Source organism: Ceratina calcarata, unplaced genomic scaffold (assembly GCF_001652005.2).
Source record: "Ceratina calcarata isolate Rehan_Ccalc_2016 unplaced genomic scaffold, ASM165200v1 scaffold189, whole genome shotgun sequence".
Lineage (NCBI taxonomy): Eukaryota > Metazoa > Arthropoda > Insecta > Hymenoptera > Apidae > Ceratina > Ceratina calcarata.
In genome coordinates, this window is record NW_017140401.1 from 606,320 (window position 1) to 626,905 (window position 20,586).

Here is a 20,586-nt window from a genome sequence, read left to right on the forward strand (position 1 = left end):
TCGGTCGGTGAAATTCAATTCTCACTCGATTAATTGAATCGAAATCGAATGTAGTTTTTCAATTGCTGCTTTAATATACCACCTGAAAGTATAAAATAAATAAATGGCAAACTTGTATTCTAAGTTTTCAAATATAATATAAACTCTAAAAATATGTTTAATAGTAAATTATGATTTGTATTCATGCACATGTCTATGATCTCTCTTGAGTCGTTTGGACTCATACCCTGTACTTGAAACGTCAAGAAGTGTTGAATAATTTCTGCAATCGCCGACGACCTACTAGACTCTGCATTCCCACTTGTATCGTATAGTCTAGTTGCCTACATGAATAGGAAAGTTAACGTCCATTCCAGTTCATAAGTCATACGAGCGTAGCGTGACGAAAACTTGAATCAATAACGAATCACGTCAATGAATAAATCATCTAGTTGAATTATCTTTACATTTTTCATCTAATGTCTTCCAATGAATGGTGTATTTTACTCAGCCTCATCCAAAGAACCGTATATGTATAGTGGAAAAGAGAAAGAACGATTGAAGTTGACAGTGAGATCTCTGCAAGTAGAGAACCGGAAGACCAAAAAAGCAACATGGAATTTATATACATCGATGGAAGTCGATTTATGTAAATGCTTCTACAACCTTTCTAAATGCCGCGTTTTCCCCAAGGACGTTTTCTTCCGATGGAAATGCAAATGTACTCTTGATTGAAATAATCGATAGTTCTTCTCGGTAAAAAGAAACCGTAACTGGATTCGATAAACGGAAATAGAAGTAATGTGATTTTAATTTTCCGGCGGTTACCCAAACGAAAACCGAACTTCCTACCTTGTAAAAAGGTTTATCTTTATTATTGCATCACTATCATTTGTCTCGGAAGACACTTTCAAATTAAGCTAGTAGAGATAAATTAATATTCATTATAAAGGATTCTTTACAAAACCGCTTTAAGTTTGGAAAACTTAAGTCCATTAATGCTTCAATAAACGGAGATAAGAGTAATTTGATTATAATTTTCCGGCGATTATTACCGGAATGAAAACTGAACTACATGCGCTATAAAAAAAGTTTATATTTATTATCACATCAGTAACATTTGACTAGATCACTTCCGTATTAGATTAATAGAAATAAATCAGGATTCATTATAACGAATATTTCACTAAAATAAAGTTAACTTCGATCGATTTGAACAATAATTAAGGATTTTCTTGTGTTCATTGTACCTTCAGTGATATAAATGGATCAGGAATTTTTCACATTAAACAAAACATTAATTTAAAAAATCTTAGGTCCATTGAAGACTAATTAATAATATAAAACCTCGAAATGTTACCAATTAATGATATAAAACATCGAAGATATAGAAATTGAAGTGCATAATTCTGTTTGCACGCAATCACGGACACAGTGCTTCGTGTATAATTCGGTCGATCATCTGCTTCTCATGAAGATGACGCTGTCGTAGAGACTCCAGATATGAATCTTCGACGACGTCGTTCGAGTCTAGCAGCGAACTGAAACTCGATGTTCGTTCAAATTTCTTAGGCCTCCTCGATGAGGTTTTGTCACAGTTTCTCTTTACGTATCTCCTGTTTTTCACGTTACTAGTTGTCTGAATGATTTCTCGATCTTCAGGTATCTTCAAACACTGATCTTGTGCCTTAAAATAATAAAATTACATTTTCAGTAAAAGAAACTTTGTAGAGCTTATTTAGGATTGCAGTAAAAGTACAAGAAAATGTCAAATAATCTGTATTATATAATTTAATTTGATATATAACAAATAATGATAATATTAATATTAATAATAATTAGACTCGCGCTTGTAGTAAAAAATTATTTACTAAACTTGTTTAAAAATGTAAAATAATATCCAAGATTTTTTGTAGTTTGATCGATGCAGTGAAATATAACAGTCGTTACTTATTTAAAACTGAAACCAATAAAACTGGCTAGAAAGATAGAAGGATCTTAGGAAATGCCAGAAGAATCCTCTTTTCGGACAATCGTACAAGGGGATATCAAGAAAAGGATCATCGTTGAACGTTCGCGAGAAAAGTAAGGACTCTTGTTTTACCTTTGCATCGACCTCCTGATCCTTCAAAGGAGGCAGAAAGCATTTTTCAACGATATCATCTTCCGACTGTGGACAAAAAGGAAAAGTTACAAGAGTTTAAAGGACTTCTCGCGCTACAACAAAGTAGAAGCAATAGAGATCTAGAAGCTCCATATAATAATAGAACAGACAGTTCCATAGCTATACTATTACATGTACACAGACCTGTTCTTAAAACTTAGAATAATTTATCAAAAGATCTGATAAACATTCCAAACAAAAAAAACACCAAAGGCTCTCGTAATTGAAATATTGTAATAAATCATATATTCGTATAATCAATAATATGAAAAACTAGCATTTTGTAAACATTAAACGTGTCCATTTGTCCGTACATTCTCCTACAACACCTTATTCAATTGCACGTTTCATAATACGTGCTAATATTTACGGATAGGAGAGTACCCGTTACGGATAGGATAGTACCGCATCATTAATTAAATATCAACAATGTTAGTTGGTAAAACTTGTCGTACATCAACGAACTTCATTGTTTCCTTAAAAATACCAACAAGCACGGCACGAAATTATTTGGAAATAGTTTCCCGCGAAGTTCCCGGTCGCGAAACGTCGCGAGCCATTCCCGAATTCCTCCGCAAATTGTTTTGCGTTGACCATTGACGCGGAATAGATGCAAGGTACAAAGAAAGTTTCCGACGGCGGATATGCATATAAAGGGTGCGCAAACTTGTTGAAATTCAGGTCGCGATTATCGATAGAGAAGGGACACGAGACAGGACAGATGAGGATACGGCAGGGGGAGGGTGACCGGACCACTCTCTCTCGCGCGGAAAGTAAGCAAAATCTAATTTCGGATGGCGGTAGGCGAGTCACGGGACCCCCTTTCCAAGGGAGACGGTAACGTAGGTTTATCCACGTAGAGAGAATTTCTGTACCTTCCCTCTCGTATCCCACCCTGTCCTTGTGGTAGTTGCGGGCTGCAGTCCTCGCTTTGTGCATATAATTGGATTTAGCTTCGGATACCGGTCTCTACTTTGCCCGACAGCATCCACACACCCCTTCCACGACCCATCGTCCTTTTCCCGTCCCTCCCCATACACGCTCCCTCGTATTTATGTCTTATGATTAGATCTAATCCTGCCTAACGGCTAATTTCGCGTACATCGCCGGCAAACGAATACGTGATAAGGGTTTCCTAATTAATGAACTATGACGAAACGCGTTCGTCTTGCATGTTAGCAAATCTCAATATTACCAGAAGTTAATTTATATCAAATCTATGATATTGCCAAAGAAAATTTATGTATGGTCTATTATGTATTATGTTATGTATAATCTATGTATTGCCTATTGATAATAACTACAACTAATATACATCCAATTTAGAAAGAGATGTACTGTCTTCTGGCAAGATTTATTGTCCTTTCCTGTCGAAAGTGCACTTTAATAATGTAATGAATAGCGAGATATAAGAACTGCAGCAAAGATACAAGATCATTGAACATAAAATTATATAGGAATTTCTTTTCGTGTTGTCTCTTCCCCTTATAGCAGGATGACGAATTAACATTGTCCAGCGTTTGGTCGTGTTACGGTCGATACTTAATTGCCAATTAGAGTAGGCAAAGAGGCATCGCGACGAAAACTGATTCGTTTTACTCGTTCGCGTGAAAGTCAAGCCTCGTAATGTTCCGGCAGGGAAGATTTATAAGCGAAATTAATTACGTACGTATCACTTTCACGTTAACAATGGCGAGAGAGCGCTTCTCCCGTTACTTTTTTCTTCGTCGCCGTTCCTCGTTCGTTTCATCTTCCCCCGGTTACGCGTTTTGTTCCCGCGTTCGTTACAGGATCGTTAACGTCCTACAACGAGCGCTCTCATTCAGACTTTTAAATTTATTTTTACGCAGAAGTGTAGGAACGTGCTATACGGAATACCACGTTGACGTAATAACGATGATTCGCGCCGTCTGTTTAATTTATCGCTTCTGATTGGCCCTTGAACGATACGAAATTAACTGGAGATACTCATCGCCACCAGCATCGTATCGTAATTACACCTTCGGTATTTGTGAACATCAAAATGTGCTGTCATTCTCTTTCACCATGAATTAGATTGCTAACCCATATTTCAGTCTTTAGTCCTTTTCCCAAACAAATAGAAAATATAAAAATCCTTTTCATACATAATAAAATATGCATACATTATCCTATTATTTCATATTCGATCTAAATGTTCTCCTTTACTTTTCATAAAATTTGTTCCTTTCCCGCTTTATTATAGCTTCGTTGTACTTCTTGTGCTCATATAATTTTTTTATACAAGTTCGAACCTTTGACTGAATTTGAGTAACGTTAAAAAACTGTTCAGATTCCGTTTTATACCCTACGTCGCAAATAGAAATGTCTGTGAATGTGTTTTGCAAGTAAAAAATTGTTAAAACATTTGCCAGCTTTGATACTCAGCAACGGCTTCCGCACTGTGTTGATAAAAATGTTGAAATATCAAATTGGATTGAACGCTTTTTTCGAATTATTCACGAGATTCCCGAGCGCTTAAGTGCTGGCCTTTTTAAACGAACGCGAAATTACTGTTTATTGCAACCTAAAGTGTCAGTCAGAAACATTGGGCTCCGTTTCTATCTATGATTATAGAACTTTTAGTTACGTTTTAATAGAAAAGTATCCATTTGTTGTTTTTCCTGTCATCATATGTTGTAATTAATAATATAAAATTTGTTAATAATAAAATATTGTATTCTGGACAATTAAAAAATCATTAAAGAAAAACCACAATAATTACAATTGAGATTAAATATGTACATAAGAATTTATTAATGAATTTGATTCAAGAGATAGAATCTGCTTTTTTCTTTTAATCTTCTATACTCTATACATATACCTCTGCTATCGAAAACTTTTATCCAGCTCGGAAAATACTCTGAAATGTTTTCAGAGAGACACGTCGGTACAATTCGTTAAAAACTTGGATACTGTTATTTTTCGCGAGACCGACTCGCTTCAAGGAGGATCGGACAAACCTCGGTCGACGTTGGACATAGAAATCATTGCGCATGACGTGTACCTTGAGCTTGTGCGCCTGCAACAGTATCCGCTGGCGATTACGCGCACTAACCGAGTTCCCGTATGACCTTCGCCGCATCAGCCACTCTCTCTGAAACAACAAACAATCCCTGAAGCTGCGCCATCGCTTCGATGAAACTTTCAAACTAAACAAATCCGAGGGTTTCGCGCCGGGGGCTCTATTTACTTTTTACGAAAGCCCCTCGCGACGGCTTCGCCATCCCTTTGCGAGTTTCCGGTAACGCGTGCACCTACTATCTACTATGTACATGCACCGAGAAATTGCCTGACAACAGCACGCTTTCATCATACACTAACAAGTATCTTCATATTTATTTTGTGGAAAATAAAATGTAGATGTGATAATATTGCTCAAAGAAATTTCTGTCTCATTTATAATAGCGCTTACAAGAATTGCAGTATTATTCATAATTAGCAAATTAATTTTGAGGAATTTTTTGCGAGAAAGAAATATAGACAAGCCACTTTTCTGCCAACAATTCCACGATAACTTGGAACTTAAGCTTCAATCCTAATGGAAGGTAACGTTAATGAATGCAATAATACTTTTTATAAGTTCCCAAGTTTTAAGCTGACGCACTAACTTTTGAAGTATCTCAACTAAATTTATAGTTACAGCGCCTAAAAGTAACTAGAACATGTAATACACTCCATATAATACAATATAGTCCGTTTCAAACAACGAAACAGTGTGATTTGTGTTTAAACCATTTTTCAAAACGAAGTTATACTTTGGGAAATACTTGTATGCAAAATATTAAGCGTTCTGTATAAGCTTGTGAAGAAATTTTACTATAAGAAAATATCTTATCGTAGAAGAGTGTCAATGCTCCTCCCAACTGTGTTCTTCTTATTCTTCCTCCTTCGACTTGTTCTACCTCTCCCACCTTTTATCTGACGCATACCTGCACGCGGTACATACACAGGCAGCGAGTATCCGGCACGGGTTTGCCCGTTAAAAGTGCAGTAAGATCGATCGATCGAGCTACGCCGAAAATCGTCGAGTGCCGACTCACCCCCGGCCGAATCCAGCGAGTAAAGTAGATTATGCAAATGCTCGTCGACGACGCAAAGGGAAATGGTAGGGTGGCTGGATGAAGGGTACCAAGGATGGATAGAAAGGAAGAACAAAAGAAGAAGAGGAAAAGGGGAAATTGTTTCTGGCGGAAGGGTCAAGTGCCTCGATTCATTGCTCAGGGCTGTCCTTAAATTTTAAACATGCCAATAAATGATGACAGACCTATCCAAAAAACGTCACGGTTTTTATTTTTTTAATGATTTTAATTCCTTTAGTTTAGTTCATGATTTTTATTATTTCAGAGTTCTTATTGTATATTTGTACATTCTTTGTTTTGCATATAGGTTGTTGTCTACATTTTACTAATCATAAAACTAAATTTAACTGGACTGATGTTCCACTACAAACCTACATATCAAAATGTATTGCAATTATCTGTTAAATGTGAGTATTTTGAACTAGGCCAAAAATAAATTAGAAAACAAGATATTATTTCAATTTATCCCCTTTTGTGCTATCATTTCAATTCTCTCACTCTATTATCAGAACTAGGAAAGAGTCCAGGACTTCAGGTTTTTCGTTTCCCTATTTGTACGTCTCGTCATGCTCTAGCGAGACCGCAACGTTAATGGATGTCAGTACAGTTAATATCATGGCAAGTTAAACCACGGGCAATATTAATACAACCTCTCGGGAGTTAGTGTAATAATGGGCATTATGGTGCACCCATAGCTGCTGTCCCCCTTGTTCCAGCCCGATGACCTGCCCGGGCGTTTCATTTAAATTGTCCTCGACGGTGCATCCGCCAGGAACAAATTTATTTCCCTGTATCGGTGGTACTTATCCCTGTACCAAGTTACTCCGTAATCCCGGATAATAGCGAGTGAATGTACGACAAATGTGCGGCTGGAAGAAAGTGACTCGGATAAAGTTCGCATTTTTCTCTGGTAGCAACCTGCGGCCTGAAACTTCTTTTGCTGTGTAAACTTACCTATCACTCGTGTACACATAACTCATTGGATTCTGGCTCAACATACACATAGACAAAATTGTAGCACGTTTACTTATAATTCATGACTATATTTCTATACAGATATTATCAGTAATTAATTTTAATAAGGAATGATTAAAACGAAACATGTATGTTTATATTTAAACAGTAAAATAATGCAATATAAATTAAACATTCTGACGTGATAGTATTTACATAAAAATTATTCCTAAATTATATCAACTTTTTATCTACATGACCATGCAATTTATCTACCGGTCCTTCAGAATCGAACGAATTATTTACTCTAATTACTCTAATTGAATCAGATCTCTTTGTGAACTTATCACTTTTTATAGCACATAGCTCAGATTGTTCACTTTATTGGAAACACAATTAAGAAGTTAATGAAATAGATCCCAGTTGAAATTTTAGCTAACGCGGTACAAATTCCATTCAAACTTTGCTTTAATAAATGATCAATCTTTCGAGACAGTACGGATAGTTTAATTCCAATAATTATCATCCGAAATATATACGTCACTCACAAATTGTTCAAAGTTTGATTCGCTTTCTACCTCAGGACCAAGATCATCTTCGCGCTGCTAATATCCTGGAATATCTCTTACGCGATACGGTTCTTTAGATTAAACAGAGGCAAGTCGTTTAACTCATACCACAATTTCATCGACGTGATACGTTCTACATAAACACAACATACGTATAGTATATGACATAGCTCCAAGTCATGTACAGAATGTCCTTTTTCGTATTTCACACGCAATTATTAAATTATAACATGCTTCGATATTAAGTGAAACCTAAACTGTTTCATAAAATCTGTTCCTGTGAGTATATTTTATTTGAAATATGCTACAGTTTAGAAAATAGCACGCAAAACTACTTCAGATGATACATCTTCTATTTTGTTAGCAAATATTTGCACAATTGTAATTCCAAGTGAGAAGATAAACAAAAGTTTTTGTTGACCATTGAAAATTGAGTGTTTTCGATGATTTTCTCAAGTAATTACGTCGTTTTTCAAAAAAACAAACGGATTTAGGCTAGAGAAGAGCAGGATCGACGTAAATCGATGAAAAATATCGCGAAGCTCTTCCAAATGAAATTTTGATTTCCAATCCTACGATAACGACCAGATATACTATGAATCGATGTTCATGAGAGATCGCGCATGAGTCAACAAGCATCTCTTCTTCCCTCTGGCTCCGTGCTGGGAATCCAAAAAGATTTACAAGTCTGCTCTCGAGTATTTAGCTCAAAGGCTTCCGGAATTTACTGTACCGAGTATGACAGCGACAACTATTTCCCCCTCGTACGCCTAACGTCACTAGACTGCCGGAGCCACGTCGGCATGCCACCCAGAATGCTGTCTCAGAAGAATAGCATTGCTATCGACTTTTCTAAAGCATCCATCTCTTTCGCGGCACCGCGCCTACGTGGATGCTTCCGCAATTTCTCTAATTCTAATGCAGCAGCTAAACCTACATTCTAATTTAAAATGTATTCCATAAACGTAAATTTATACCTAATTCAATAAAGTTTAGCTCAACATCATTGCTTTTGACTTTTTTTTAAACATCCGTCTCACTCGCGATGCCGCGCCCGCGATTTCTCTAATTCTAATGTAGCGACTAACTCCACACTCTAATTTTCAATATATTCCATAAATGTGAATGTACACATAATTCATTGAATTTGCCCGAACATACTTAAAATTGGTTTATCCTCTCCACTTACTTAAAATTGATTAACCCAAACGAAAAACTGTCAAAAAAATATGATTTCGATGGATGACGAGCTACCTTATCCCTACTATTCCTGTTCTTATCCTGTTTTAACCAGTATACCTCTAAATGCTAATACCCTAATTGGTATTAGTTATAAGGACAACCAAAATTCTAACAGCAAACAGATATCCGGAGTACGTGCTTGCGTACAGAACTCTACCGTCTAATATAGTTTTGTACTTTCAACTTAAGAATTATTACATTTCATTCTAAACTTGGAGTTTAATAATTTAAATTCATTGCAGAAAGAAAGAAATCATAAAATGTTATTCAAAAGAGATTATGATTATTAAATAATGAGTGTTCAAGTATAGCCCAACAATCAATTTAACTGTTCGGAAAGCTGAACGCAAACAATCTATTCTTGATTGGAAAGCTTACTTGAAATTAATTTAAAATAGAATGGGTAAGTTGTCTCTTGAGCGGACATAAAATCGGTCGTCGAAAATTCTTCGCACATAGTTCCGATGCACGTAGTTCGATAAGACTTGTACGAACGGGAGGAAGAAACTGTAAGGTAGTGAATGATAAGGTAGCTGGCAGGAATCGGCCGCATGTTTATTAGATTGAAGTTACGAAGACGGGCGACAAGCTAACTCGCTTTAGGTCTTCCGTGAAATTGTAAACTGTGATAGGTCGATGGAAGCAAAGTTTCTTCCACTTCGCTGTCCCAGCACCAGCAGGTTAACTTCCGGTGGGACAAGGAAACGAGATTTCGAGATGTTTCTGTTCGAACTTCTAACTCGACTTTAGCCGGAATAGTCGAGTTCATCCGCGAGTCATCAAAAATACGATTCATATTTTACTAGTACGAAAGCGCGCTCTGAAAACGTTTCTAAACACCACACGCGTATAAAACCGTTTCATTAAATACATATAAAACGAATGAAATTTATTACGTAAAATAATCTATTATTTCTGTTATTTCCTCATTACAATGATTGTTTCGAACTATTAATAACTTGAACGATGTGTAAAGTAAATTGAGAGAACTTAAAATCAACAACCTGATCAATCTCTTCTCTATCCGTATCGCACGAAGAATCAATTCCAGCTCAATTAAGTACGGTCAAAAGGTGTGTCAGGAAGAGAACAAACGAAATAGACCTACCTTTGCTTGCATCTCAACTGTATCGGGCCCAAGAGAACGATCCAGCTTTGGTATCGACAAAGTCTTGTACTCTTCGATGGTATACGGCCTGTAACCGAGACTCTTCTTCGATTTATCGTCCTGCTTGGCCCTGCTCGAGCTCGTGTCGAGGTCTCGGAGCCCTTGTCGTCGCACGGTTTCGGTGAGAGAGGCCAGGGGATCGACGGTTCCCTCGATTATACGCCGATAAAAACTCAGCTCGCTTTGATCGTCCCTCGGGGTAGCCAGCGTACGTGCATCGTCGTCACTGAGCTGCTCTCGTTCGCTGTCCCCGCAAACCGACAAGGTGGATCCCTTCGGGGATCGAGCATTGTATTGCAGCTCACCTGCGGCCAGAAACAGAGGATGCACAGCTCGTCTTAGAGTGTTCTTCGAAATGAAACCTTTAAAATCAGACCAGAGGCTACTTTGAATGTGTCTCGATTTTCTAAATTCCTCAATTCAATCTTGTAAATCTTTTTATATCAAACTATAGTACGTCCTCGTTATATTTAACTTTCAATGTTTCAGAACTATCTACACAGAATCATATTATTGCATAATTAATTATATGATTAGCATATGATTGAAATTGTATAATTTACTATAATCTCAACTGAAATAGCGTTTAATTTACTAACAGAATATTGCTAATTTCCCAGACATTTTAATAATTACAATTAGACAATAAGAACTTGAGAGCGGTTTAAAATCGAGCAGATAACCTTAATGAATCTTGTCTCACGCGACACGTGATGCTTGAAAAATAACCTGCCTCCTCGAAGAACAATATTTCCTCCTGTAGGAATCCGGGCTCGCGCTTCAAATTACGAAAGAGACTCGACGTTTCCGAATAACAGTAAAGCAGGACAACGGTACGCGGGTAAACAAACGGAAAGAGAAGAAGCACACAAGAAGGGATGCCTCGAGACAACCGACGCGTACGTTCTAATACTTGGTTCGGATATATATCACCGATGTGGAAAAGACATCTAATCACGACCAAAGTAAACGCTCGCCGAGAAAATTGCATCGTTCCGGTAGCGTATTCCCCGCGTGAACGCAACTGCCGCCCCGAGTCACGAAGAGAGAAACATCATCTCATTTCGGACTAACTGAATCTACGACGATAAAGCCCCAAATAGGAGCGTGGCTTCCTCGCCGGCTGGATCTTTGGCGGGAGCACGTTCCCGAGCTTTTTATCAGGCTTCATAGACATCGGGCTGTCCATGGAGCTGCGTTTCGTTGCGAACGCCTTCGAGAAACGCTTTGAACATCTCGCAGAGAACCTCTTGCTTATGGTCTCATCTTGCGTTGAATTGTCTGCATTCTGAAAGTAAATAATATGGCATAGATGGATAGGATTATGTTAAACAAATTTTACGTTTGTATTGACATAAATATACTTTGTATTCTGTCTTATTCTTTGTATCTAAGGTTTCAATACTTAAGCCTACAATATTGAAACTGTTCGAAGTACATAGTAACATTTCGAAACAGTCTATGATAATCTCACGTTTCCCTTAAGACGAGCCGTGACGTCCCGTTTCCCGTTCCTGGAAGACGCCGGGCGTCGTCGTTTGGGCACGTCTGCGAATCCTCTGCTCGCAATTATCGCATTCCTCGTCTTGGCTATCTTCGCGTCTTTGTCGGTACCAGCGTTCGGCGTGGTTTTATTGGATCCGGTATCTAAAACGTTTCCAAAAAAAAAAGAAGTCATTTTCTCCGGTTGAACCACCGCTGTTTCTTCCCCGTCGTTCGTGAAGTAGTCAAGAGCAATTTTAAATGTTTCAACCCCGCAATGATATTGATGTTTGATGTTGTTTATCCTACTTCCTAAGTGCTATCTATTCATATTATCAAATACATAACATCAATAGCGTTAAAAATTGGAATTATGACTAAACTGCTGATTTTTGCGCAGAATTATGCAATTATGATGTCAATTGAAAAAATGAAACCTATCAAATGTCTTCTACTTTAAAAAAATATTTTGATGTCCAACACACTTTGACGTTCTGCATGTTATATACAATCTTTACATTTTCTGACAATGCGTCAAATCCGTACTAATGACAATAATATTTAAATATTAAATACAAAGTATCGAATATCTAAGGGCTTATAAGTTAAATGGTTCAGAATATAAATTTAGTTACATGGCTTTAAGTTACATTCATTGTTCCTGTGTAAAGAACTTTGGTCTCTTGGAGAAACTGCATTAATATCCTCCAACGAATCCGTAGAATATACTGACATTTTGAAGATAATTTCAATTTATTTATAAAGGTATGCGAAGAGCGACAATTAGTATATGTATTATGTTAGTTTGCGTCAATAGGCAAATGTAAATGCATGCTTTACCGCGTAGCTCAGTTCATATTAATACAACATACATATATTGAGGAAAGAAACTCGAGGTATCAAAATTATCACTTCATATGCCCACATCATACGGTCATATATGCTCATATGGTATTTATTATTTGATACTGAAGAGATCAGACAAGGATGTTCAATCTAGCATAAATGATCTCTTGCTCTGAATCTAATACTCGAGAATTCGATCAAAGAATTATATTTTGGAAAAATATCTGTATTTGTAGATATGCATATACATTTAGTACTCCTAACTGGTTCTACGTGGCACCACTCAACAGGCGCTACAGAGAGTTCCATCTATTGCAACAAAACCAAACACCTTGGATAAGGGATGACATCTTCATCTCCCTCTTATGAGTAGTTATCACTGGTAGTCATTTGTTTTGGAAGAAATTGACAGAGATTGTCATTGGATCTCTTTTCAATATATGACAGCAGCACGTAGTAGGGAAAGAAACCCGCGAAAAGGACCTAACACCTAACAGCCGACTGTCGACTTCAGCAGGCGCTATGAATCATTCGTTCGTTTTCTTCAGGACAGTGAGCACGTGCAAGGAAGAGTAGAAGTCAAAGATGGCAAAGAAGACTACTAAAGGTAACAAGCAAGGCAAGAAGAAGAATACTCAAGTAAGTTGTAATAACAATTTGTTCGATTTTATTTACAAAATGTAAATATTATGCATAAAATTATATTATACTAATGTGAAATCGAATTGTGAAAATTTGTGCTTAATCTTTTACGCGAATAATATATATTTTAGAAGAAGAACATAAAAGAGAATCAGAATGAAAAACCGGCTGTCGTTAACGATCGAAATTTAAAGTTTAAGAGCAAGAATAAAAAAAATAAAGTTGCTAAAAAGATAAAGCAAATACAAAAGAACGAGGAAAATCGTGATAACTTTTTAAACTCTGACGTTGTAGAAGTAGTGAACGTTAAAAAGAAGGGTAAAGATAAAAGAGCTGCAGAGTTTATTCAAAATAAGGGTAAACAAGAATTTGGCAACAGTAGGCAAAATAAGAAAAAGGACAAAGTTGTCGATCAGAAAAAAACTGGTAAAGTTGAAAAAATCGCAAAGAAAGGAAAGTCTAAACAGGAAGTTAAAATGAATAAGGAGGTGGATCATAAAACAGCACAATTGAATGCCCTTCTAGAAAAGAAATTAAAACAGCAGCAGAAGAAATCTTCCAAAAAGAAGGATGATACTAATACAGTCACAAAGCAGCATAACTTGGATGTTAAGAAATTGGAAAAAATGCTTGCTAATAAAAATAAAGAACGAAAAAAGGAGAAGTTAACTGCAAAACCGCAAAACTTAAGGCACAGAATGATGTCTAAATTAAAAAGCTCTAGGTTTAGATATTTGAACGAAATACTGTACAACAACGAAAGTTCAGAATCCAAGAAATTATTTAAAAATGATCCTGATGCCTTTCAAGCGTATCACGAAGGATATAAACAGCAAGTTGAACAGTGGTCTTTAAATCCTCTGGATATTATAATATCTTCGATTAAAAAGATGTACGTATATATTAATTATAATTATCCGAACTCGTTTTCTATTATTACCTATTATATTAAGTCTATTACAGGCCAAAACAGTACATTATTGCTGATTTTGGATGTGGAGAAGGAATGCTGGCTGCTTCTGTCCCTCACAAAGTACACTCTTTCGATTTTGTTTCTTTAAATAAAAATGTGACTGTATGTGATGTCGCACATACTCCTCTGTTGAGAAGTGGTGTAAACGTTGTTGTGTTCTGCCTTTCTCTCATGGGAACTAATTTAAACGATTATATTAAGGAAGCAAACAGAGTTCTTAAAAAAGAGTAAGTAAGAAATGTATGGAAACCTTAAGCTGTATTTAATTTACGTAAATATGTTTCAAACAAAAATTGCATGGCTTCGAAAAGCTCTGGTATCATTTTGGTGCTGCTATAATTTTTTATGGAAAGCTTCAGTCTTTTAATGTAAGAATTATGCACCTTTTCAGTGGGATTTTGAAAATAGCTGAAGTTGAAAGTCGATTCGACCAAGTGGATGATTTTATAAAAGCGATTAGCAGTTATGGTTTTAAGTGTACCTGGAAAGATTTGTCTCACAACTTGTTTTACTTTTTGGACTTCGTAAAAGTTAATGACTTAAGTGGTAAAAAGAATAAATTACTACCTATTACTCTGAAACCATGTTTATATAAGAAACGGTAAGCATTAACCAGTGAGCAAACAAAAAATATACATACATTTATTATGTATTTTATAAAGGAGAAAAGAATGAACATAAAAGAAGTATAATAAAGTTTATTTTCATGTATACTGTGTATTTTATGTACCATGTATTAATTGTGCCATAATGTTTTATGATGACATATTATCTTTTTATGAAATCAATTACATTGTGGACATTTACTATACGTGCCTGCTTAAACAATGTGCTATTCTTAAAACACATTGGTCTGTTTGGCACAATATGCATCATAAAAAGTATAAAACATAATAGAAGAAACATAATTTATTTCTTAATGTGTATAAAAAAGTACAGAAATGAAATTTCAATGTATTTACATCCATTTCATTAATTCTATTTATAAACATCATCATTTGGAAAAATACTTTTATATACAATTAGAATTGTGGTAAAAAACTCATATCTACACCATCCAGAATGTTTTCTGTTTCATCTCTTAAATCTTCAACTTTTCCTACAATGGCCAACTATGAAACAAAGGAATAAAATTATTAAGAGGACAAAGGAACATTCATGTAAATTTCATTTAAAAAATTATTACTTTAGCAGCATCGACAATTTGTTGTGCCAGTTTTCGGTTCAAGTACGGGACTTTTTCTTGTAATTCAATTGGATGAGCTTTAGCAATACATTGCACTGTTTTATATCCTGCATTATAAAGTTGACGTGCTCTACCCTATAAAGGACAGTCAATTACATTAAATTATCATAATTATAGATAAAATCAAGTTAAGTAGTTTTTACATAATTGTATAAGTAAATATTATTCTTACAATCTTCACTGATGGTAGATCCATTAAAGCTTCTAGCTCTTGTGGACAACAATACGATAATCTTTTACTAAACCCACTTATTATGTCTTTGAAACACCAGAGTTCATCCAATTCCTGTAATAATTATACGTTACAATTATAAAATGTTTGAAATAACAAAACTATATTGTACATATATAATTTATTTACAAACCTGGCAAAATCGAACTACAGACAGTGCAAATGATGACACTGAGACCAAAAGATTTTGTACGGTACCTCTATTCACTTGATACTTTTCTGCTATGGCATAAACAGCATGTTGATTCCATAAATCATACAATATTAGTGTTGCATAAAATCTCTGAACTACTCTTGATTCTACATTCTAAAATATGTAAGATCACATTATAAAAATAATAATGACGGATTTATGAATTAGAATTTGTGTACACATACTTTAGGCGTTATCCCATCGCGTATTTTACTAATGTTCGTTTCATTAATTCCTAACAACCTCACCGTTTTCATTTGTTTTTCCGATAAATTAATTATCTAAAAATAGTTTTAAAATATTTCAGAAATATTTGATATAGTGAAAAACAACGGAAACACGTTAAACAACGAAACTACACACGTACCACATCATAATAAACTGTGCCCACTGGCTTTATCTGAGATATGATATCGTATGGAGTAACGAGGTATAAAAGATGCAAATAGTCGAGAAGAATTAAGTGCTCTTGAGTTTTCTTTAAATCCTCATACAATTTATATGCAACCTCCATGTCAATACAACCTACAATACAATAAATACATACTCTATATACAATACAAAAAATAATTTATATAACAAAGTTGATAATAATATTTAATATTGGCAAATTAATTGTACCTTTCATCGCTGCACGTCCGAGACTACAAAGCTCTAGTTTCGTATTATTCCTCAATTCCACTATCCTTTTTTTTGCCGTTTTTGTACTTGTATCACGAGAAGGCAAATGCTGCGTTGGAAACACAACACTAACATCTTCAATGAAACTTTCATCTTGTTTACTTATTTTTATCACACCAGCCTTTAGTAGTTCGGTTATTGTTTTATCTACGATTTCTTTGAGATTCACATTTAACCGTTTTTGTTGTATATTAAGCAATGTTCTCCCCGCTAATTCGCGTAATTCAAGTAGGGTTGTCGCTATGGAGTACAATACAGAGCTTAGAAGTAGATTATTTATACCTCTGTCCCTCTCCACGTGTAATGTACTTAACGAATCATCCATTCTGGACTTCAAAAGTTCTATCACCTATAAATGAATGCATAATAAATAACAATCGTTTCTATTTTATAAATTTTCTAATTATAGAATTTATAACATTTGATAATTATTACTCTTTTTAACTCGTTGCTTTTGCATATAAGTATACTCTCTCCTATGTTTCCGAGACCAGCACGGCCGGCTCTCCCGATCATTTGTTTATATCTACTTAAATTTAGAAACTGTTTACCTACATAGGGACTTCTTAATATCACCTACAATAAATTCTTTGATAAAAATTAACCATCCCAGCACTATCTGGAAATGAATGAGGAATAAAGTACCCTTCTCGCTGGTAAATTTACTCCTGCTGCTAACGTTGACGTACAACATATCACGCAAAGAGTTCCTGCTTTAAAAGCATCTTCCAATAACCGCCTCTCTTCAGATGTAAGCCCAGAATGGTGATAGGCTACGCCGAATTTGATGGTTTTACTTAAAATAGGGCAAAGACCTTCTTCACTTTGAAGTGCGATCAATAATCGCTTCTTTTCTTCTTCCTTGTGGTTGATAAACTTACTACAAATAATTTTAGATAAATTCAATAACAATTTCTAAGTATTTATAATATACAAATGGGAGCTTACTTGAATAAAACTTTTGTTAATAACACAGCAACATTTTCACAGTTCTTACGACTGGAACAAAATATGAGACAAGAATCTTCTGGAATTACGTCCATAACCAGACCTCCGAGTCGGTCGGGATCGATCTTCTCTGCGTTGCTTGAATACTTTTGAATGTATCAAAAATAATTATCAAATATTTACGTATTAGATGTAAAATAAATAAATAAACTTACACGATAATTGATCTTTTTCACATCTGTTAACAATTCTTCCGATTTCGAATCTAACAGCCATATATCACTATCACATTTTACGTACTCTTTTATTTCAACAGGGCGGAAAGTACCAGTATACAGATCTGCGTTTAAAAATCCTGATAATTCTGTCAAGTTACCTATAGTTGCACTCATTCCAACGATGTGAATATTTTCTAGTAATTATAAAAATGTATGATAATGGGTTGAACAATAAAATTATATCGCTTGAATAAATATCTTTTTACCGTTAACATATAATGTTTTCGTTAAAAGACCTTCTAATGTAGCACCTCTCCCTCCACTCTCACCAAGTAAGTGTAATTCATCTACTACTATAATACCAATCTAAAATGATTCAGAATAATTCCTTTAATTTTTGATACTGCATTCAAGCTGAGGTTTTGTCCTTGGACTCTCCTACTTTTACTCACTTCGTGTAAACGATTTTCTTCGATCAGACTGTTTATTAAGCCTAATGATTTTTCTATAGTGCAAATGTATATGCTATTCTTTTTGCGACGCTTTTTTGGAGGATAATTTCCTTTCGATGCTGCGTATTCTTCAACCAAAAAGTTTAATTCAAGAGCAAACGGCGTCATTGCTTGAACCTATTTTGAATCGTTTATAATTAATTATTAACAGTTTATTAATCCATTTTATGCAAATGCATAGTATTAACGCTTACTTTCTCTTGTACTATTGCAACAAATGGTAATATAAATATTGCATTTCTTTTATTATTCATAATTTCCTTCAACATTAATATTTCTGCAACTAATGTTTTGCCTCCACTCGTAGGGAGGGCATAAATTAAATTCTTCCTATTTTTGACAGCATCTAAATTCAAACATTCATCTTGCCATTCTGAAAGCATTAAAGTAAACGTGAATAACACATATTAATCAATGATACCTGAAAGATAAAGATACATGAAAAGACTTGTTGGATTATACCTACTATATAATGAACTAATGCCTCTAATTCGTAAAAGAAGTTCCTTCACTTTACTTGGCAAACCATAAAATGTATCATTGCTTAATGAACAATTATCTTGTCTCTTATCACAATCTAAATGCAATATTTTATTTGGAATAACACTGATTGGGTCAATTAAATTTCTTTTTACGGAGTTAGCATTCTGTTGTTGATTCCTTGATTTGAAATCTGTATTCTCTATACAATTTGTCTCGTCTGCACGATTTCCAGTCTTGATAGCAACGACCTATTTTAAAATAATATTGTAAAATAAAATTCATACCAAAAACATTATGATATAAATAGCGAAATTACAGACCTTATTAATTTCCTTTAAAGTATCATCTTTTATATTAGGTATATCCAGTTGAGTAAATCCATCACTAAAAAATGCACTGTCGTTCCAATGACTGCTTTTTTCAATCAACACAGTTTGAGAAGTAGATGCATCTTTATTGACAATTTTCTCCTTGATATTTTCATTTTTCACTGGATCCTTTTCAACTGTTTCAAACATATCACAGACACTCCATTCATTAGTAGAATTGCTCCAACTTGATACATCCAGAATTTCTTCTTCTTGAATCTTAATTTCAATATTCTGTAGCACTGAATCATCCATAGAGAGTATTGTATCTTTCAATGATTTGGAAAACATTTTGCTTCGTTTCATCAATTTTTATTTGAATTTACATGGTCATTTTGTTTAACAATTTTATATTATGTTAATATGTTTTACAATTTCAGTCATTTATTGAACACTTTATACTAATTTAAATAACTACTAACACTTGTATGTCATCTACACTTATTAAACACTTTATAGTTTATTCTGTAAATAATTTCTGGAACTTGTATATCTAAGTAATGATAATTAATCCGTTCAGGTTATAACTTTGTTTACATGTCGTTATACACGTATATTCTTTTACTTATAGGCAAAGGGTGTATTATACTTTATACTATTTTTTGAAAAGATAAACTTATATGCATAGAACCGAATATTAACTATAAATAGTACAAATAAATAGGCTCCAACAATTGATAAGTAACACAAAATTAGAACTGTAACGGTACATCGCTAAGTATATCAGCTGATTCTGACTCTACTTTCAAAATATATACACTAACCTACAATTTAATCTGATCGCAAGACGTGTAAAAATCTTATATTTTAAACAAATATACGAAATGAACGTGTTTACAAAATCTGTCGCGTCAATAGTAAGTAAAACATAACAATGTCAAAACAATTATTATGCATTATTATGGAATTGTAATGTACAATTGAAGGTTAAACCTGTACCCCTTGTGAAATGCATTTCAACAACTTGTATGAGTTATAAAGATGATTCTGACGATTTAATTCATCCAGAAGGTCGAGAACCGAATATACCATTATATGTCGAACGTAATGAAGAAAGTACGAACGTTAAACGAGCTCGGTAATACTGAAAGGAAAATAATTAGAATATTACGCTCACAAATTAAGTCATTATTCTTTCTATAAATATTTATTTAGAACTACGAATTTATTTATACACTTAATATTTTAAATACGTTCATAAGAGTGTTTTATTTCAGATTAATATATCAATCGCGTAAGCGTGGTATGTTGGAGAATGGTCTTCTCTTAAGTACATTTGCAAAAAAGTATTTAAACAATTTCGATGACACGCAACTGCAATTGTATGATCGTCTTATAAATTTGCCAACGAATGATTGGGATATATTTTATTGGGCAACTGGTGCCAGGCCAACCCCACCGGAATTTGATAACGAAGTTATGGATCTATTAAAGAAACATATAAAAAATGAAGATCGTCAAGCGAGAATAATGCAGCCTGATTTATGAGAAGTTCAGTACTAGTATATTCACGTATGACAGTTTTATTATGTTAGCATTACGAAAGAAATAAAGATATGATAGTATAGTTCAGATTTGTTTGAATG

General features: G+C 34.7%; 4 protein-coding genes across 5 annotated transcripts; 2 read left to right on the forward strand and 2 right to left on the reverse strand.

Annotated features, from left to right (window-relative positions):
* Positions 1–1,384: 1,384 nt before the first annotated feature.
* Positions 1,385–12,393, reverse strand: LOC108621936 (uncharacterized). The gene is made up of 7 exons (XM_026811111.1): positions 12,309–12,393; positions 11,651–11,823; positions 11,251–11,464; positions 10,117–10,481; positions 5,169–5,258; positions 2,084–2,149; positions 1,385–1,666 (listed from the first exon to the last, which is right to left on the reverse strand). The coding sequence occupies exons 1-7, from the start codon at positions 12,391–12,393 to the stop codon at positions 1,403–1,405; spliced, it is 1,257 nt and encodes a 418-aa protein (XP_026666912.1). The 3' UTR covers positions 1,385–1,402.
* A 458-nt stretch (positions 12,394–12,851) lies between these two features.
* Positions 12,852–15,055, forward strand: LOC108621939 (ribosomal RNA-processing protein 8). 2 transcript variants are annotated; one of them, XM_018019551.2, is made up of 4 exons: positions 12,852–13,143; positions 13,281–14,038; positions 14,110–14,346; positions 14,511–15,055. In XM_018019551.2, the coding sequence occupies exons 1-4, from the start codon at positions 13,090–13,092 to the stop codon at positions 14,722–14,724; spliced, it is 1,263 nt and encodes a 420-aa protein (XP_017875040.1). In that variant the 5' UTR covers positions 12,852–13,089; the 3' UTR covers positions 14,725–15,055. The 2 variants fall into 2 exon arrangements, with proteins under 2 accessions (XP_017875040.1, XP_017875039.1); XM_018019550.2 differs by having other exon boundaries at positions 12,854–13,143; positions 13,278–14,038; positions 14,511–15,054.
* Positions 15,056–15,067: 12 nt separating this feature from the next.
* On the reverse strand, positions 15,068–19,426 carry mus301 (mutagen-sensitive 301). Its single transcript, XM_018019561.2, has 16 exons — positions 18,953–19,426; positions 18,616–18,880; positions 18,344–18,522; positions 18,090–18,266; positions 17,904–18,003; positions 17,635–17,831; positions 17,420–17,565; positions 17,117–17,351; positions 16,907–17,047; positions 16,412–16,820; positions 16,158–16,315; positions 15,976–16,071; positions 15,731–15,904; positions 15,538–15,651; positions 15,306–15,440; positions 15,068–15,231 (listed from the first exon to the last, which is right to left on the reverse strand). The coding sequence occupies exons 1-16, from the start codon at positions 19,304–19,306 to the stop codon at positions 15,142–15,144; spliced, it is 2,970 nt and encodes a 989-aa protein (XP_017875050.1). The 5' UTR covers positions 19,307–19,426; the 3' UTR covers positions 15,068–15,141.
* Positions 19,427–19,571: 145 nt separating this feature from the next.
* Positions 19,572–20,572, forward strand: LOC108621951 (succinate dehydrogenase assembly factor 2, mitochondrial). The gene is made up of 3 exons (XM_018019563.2): positions 19,572–19,857; positions 19,927–20,078; positions 20,218–20,572. Exons 1-3 carry the CDS (start codon positions 19,825–19,827, stop codon positions 20,486–20,488), a joined length of 456 nt encoding a protein of 151 aa, XP_017875052.1. The 5' UTR covers positions 19,572–19,824; the 3' UTR covers positions 20,489–20,572.
* Positions 20,573–20,586: the final 14 nt, after the last annotated feature.

Coding starts and splice junctions, on each gene's coding strand:
- LOC108621936 (XM_026811111.1), bottom strand. CDS start 12,393: ATGTCAGTATATTCTACGGATTCGTTGGAGGATATTAATGCAGTTTCT. Junction 11,824..12,308: donor TTTACACAGGAACAATGAAT/GTAACTTAAAGC, acceptor GAAACGTTTTAG/ATACCGGATCCAATAAAACC. Junction 10,482..11,250: donor GCTTTATCGTCGTAGATTCA/GTTAGTCCGAAA, acceptor TTCTGGCCGCAG/GTGAGCTGCAATACAATGCT.
- LOC108621939 (XM_018019550.2), top strand. CDS start 13,090: ATGGCAAAGAAGACTACTAAAGGTAACAAGCAAGGCAAGAAGAAGAAT. Junction 14,039..14,109: donor ATATCTTCGATTAAAAAGAT/GTACGTATATAT, acceptor AGTCTATTACAG/GCCAAAACAGTACATTATTG. Junction 14,347..14,510: donor AACAGAGTTCTTAAAAAAGA/GTAAGTAAGAAA, acceptor GCACCTTTTCAG/TGGGATTTTGAAAATAGCTG.
- mus301 (XM_018019561.2), bottom strand. CDS start 19,306: ATGAAACGAAGCAAAATGTTTTCCAAATCATTGAAAGATACAATACTC. Junction 17,352..17,419: donor TTAACAAAAGTTTTATTCAA/GTAAGCTCCCAT, acceptor AATTATTTGTAG/TAAGTTTATCAACCACAAGG. Junction 15,441..15,537: donor ATCTACCATCAGTGAAGATT/GTAAGAATAATA, acceptor TGTCCTTTATAG/GGTAGAGCACGTCAACTTTA.
- LOC108621951 (XM_018019563.2), top strand. CDS start 19,825: ATGAACGTGTTTACAAAATCTGTCGCGTCAATA. Junction 19,858..19,926: donor CAAAATCTGTCGCGTCAATA/GTAAGTAAAACA, acceptor GTACAATTGAAG/GTTAAACCTGTACCCCTTGT. Junction 20,079..20,217: donor ACGAACGTTAAACGAGCTCG/GTAATACTGAAA, acceptor GTTTTATTTCAG/ATTAATATATCAATCGCGTA.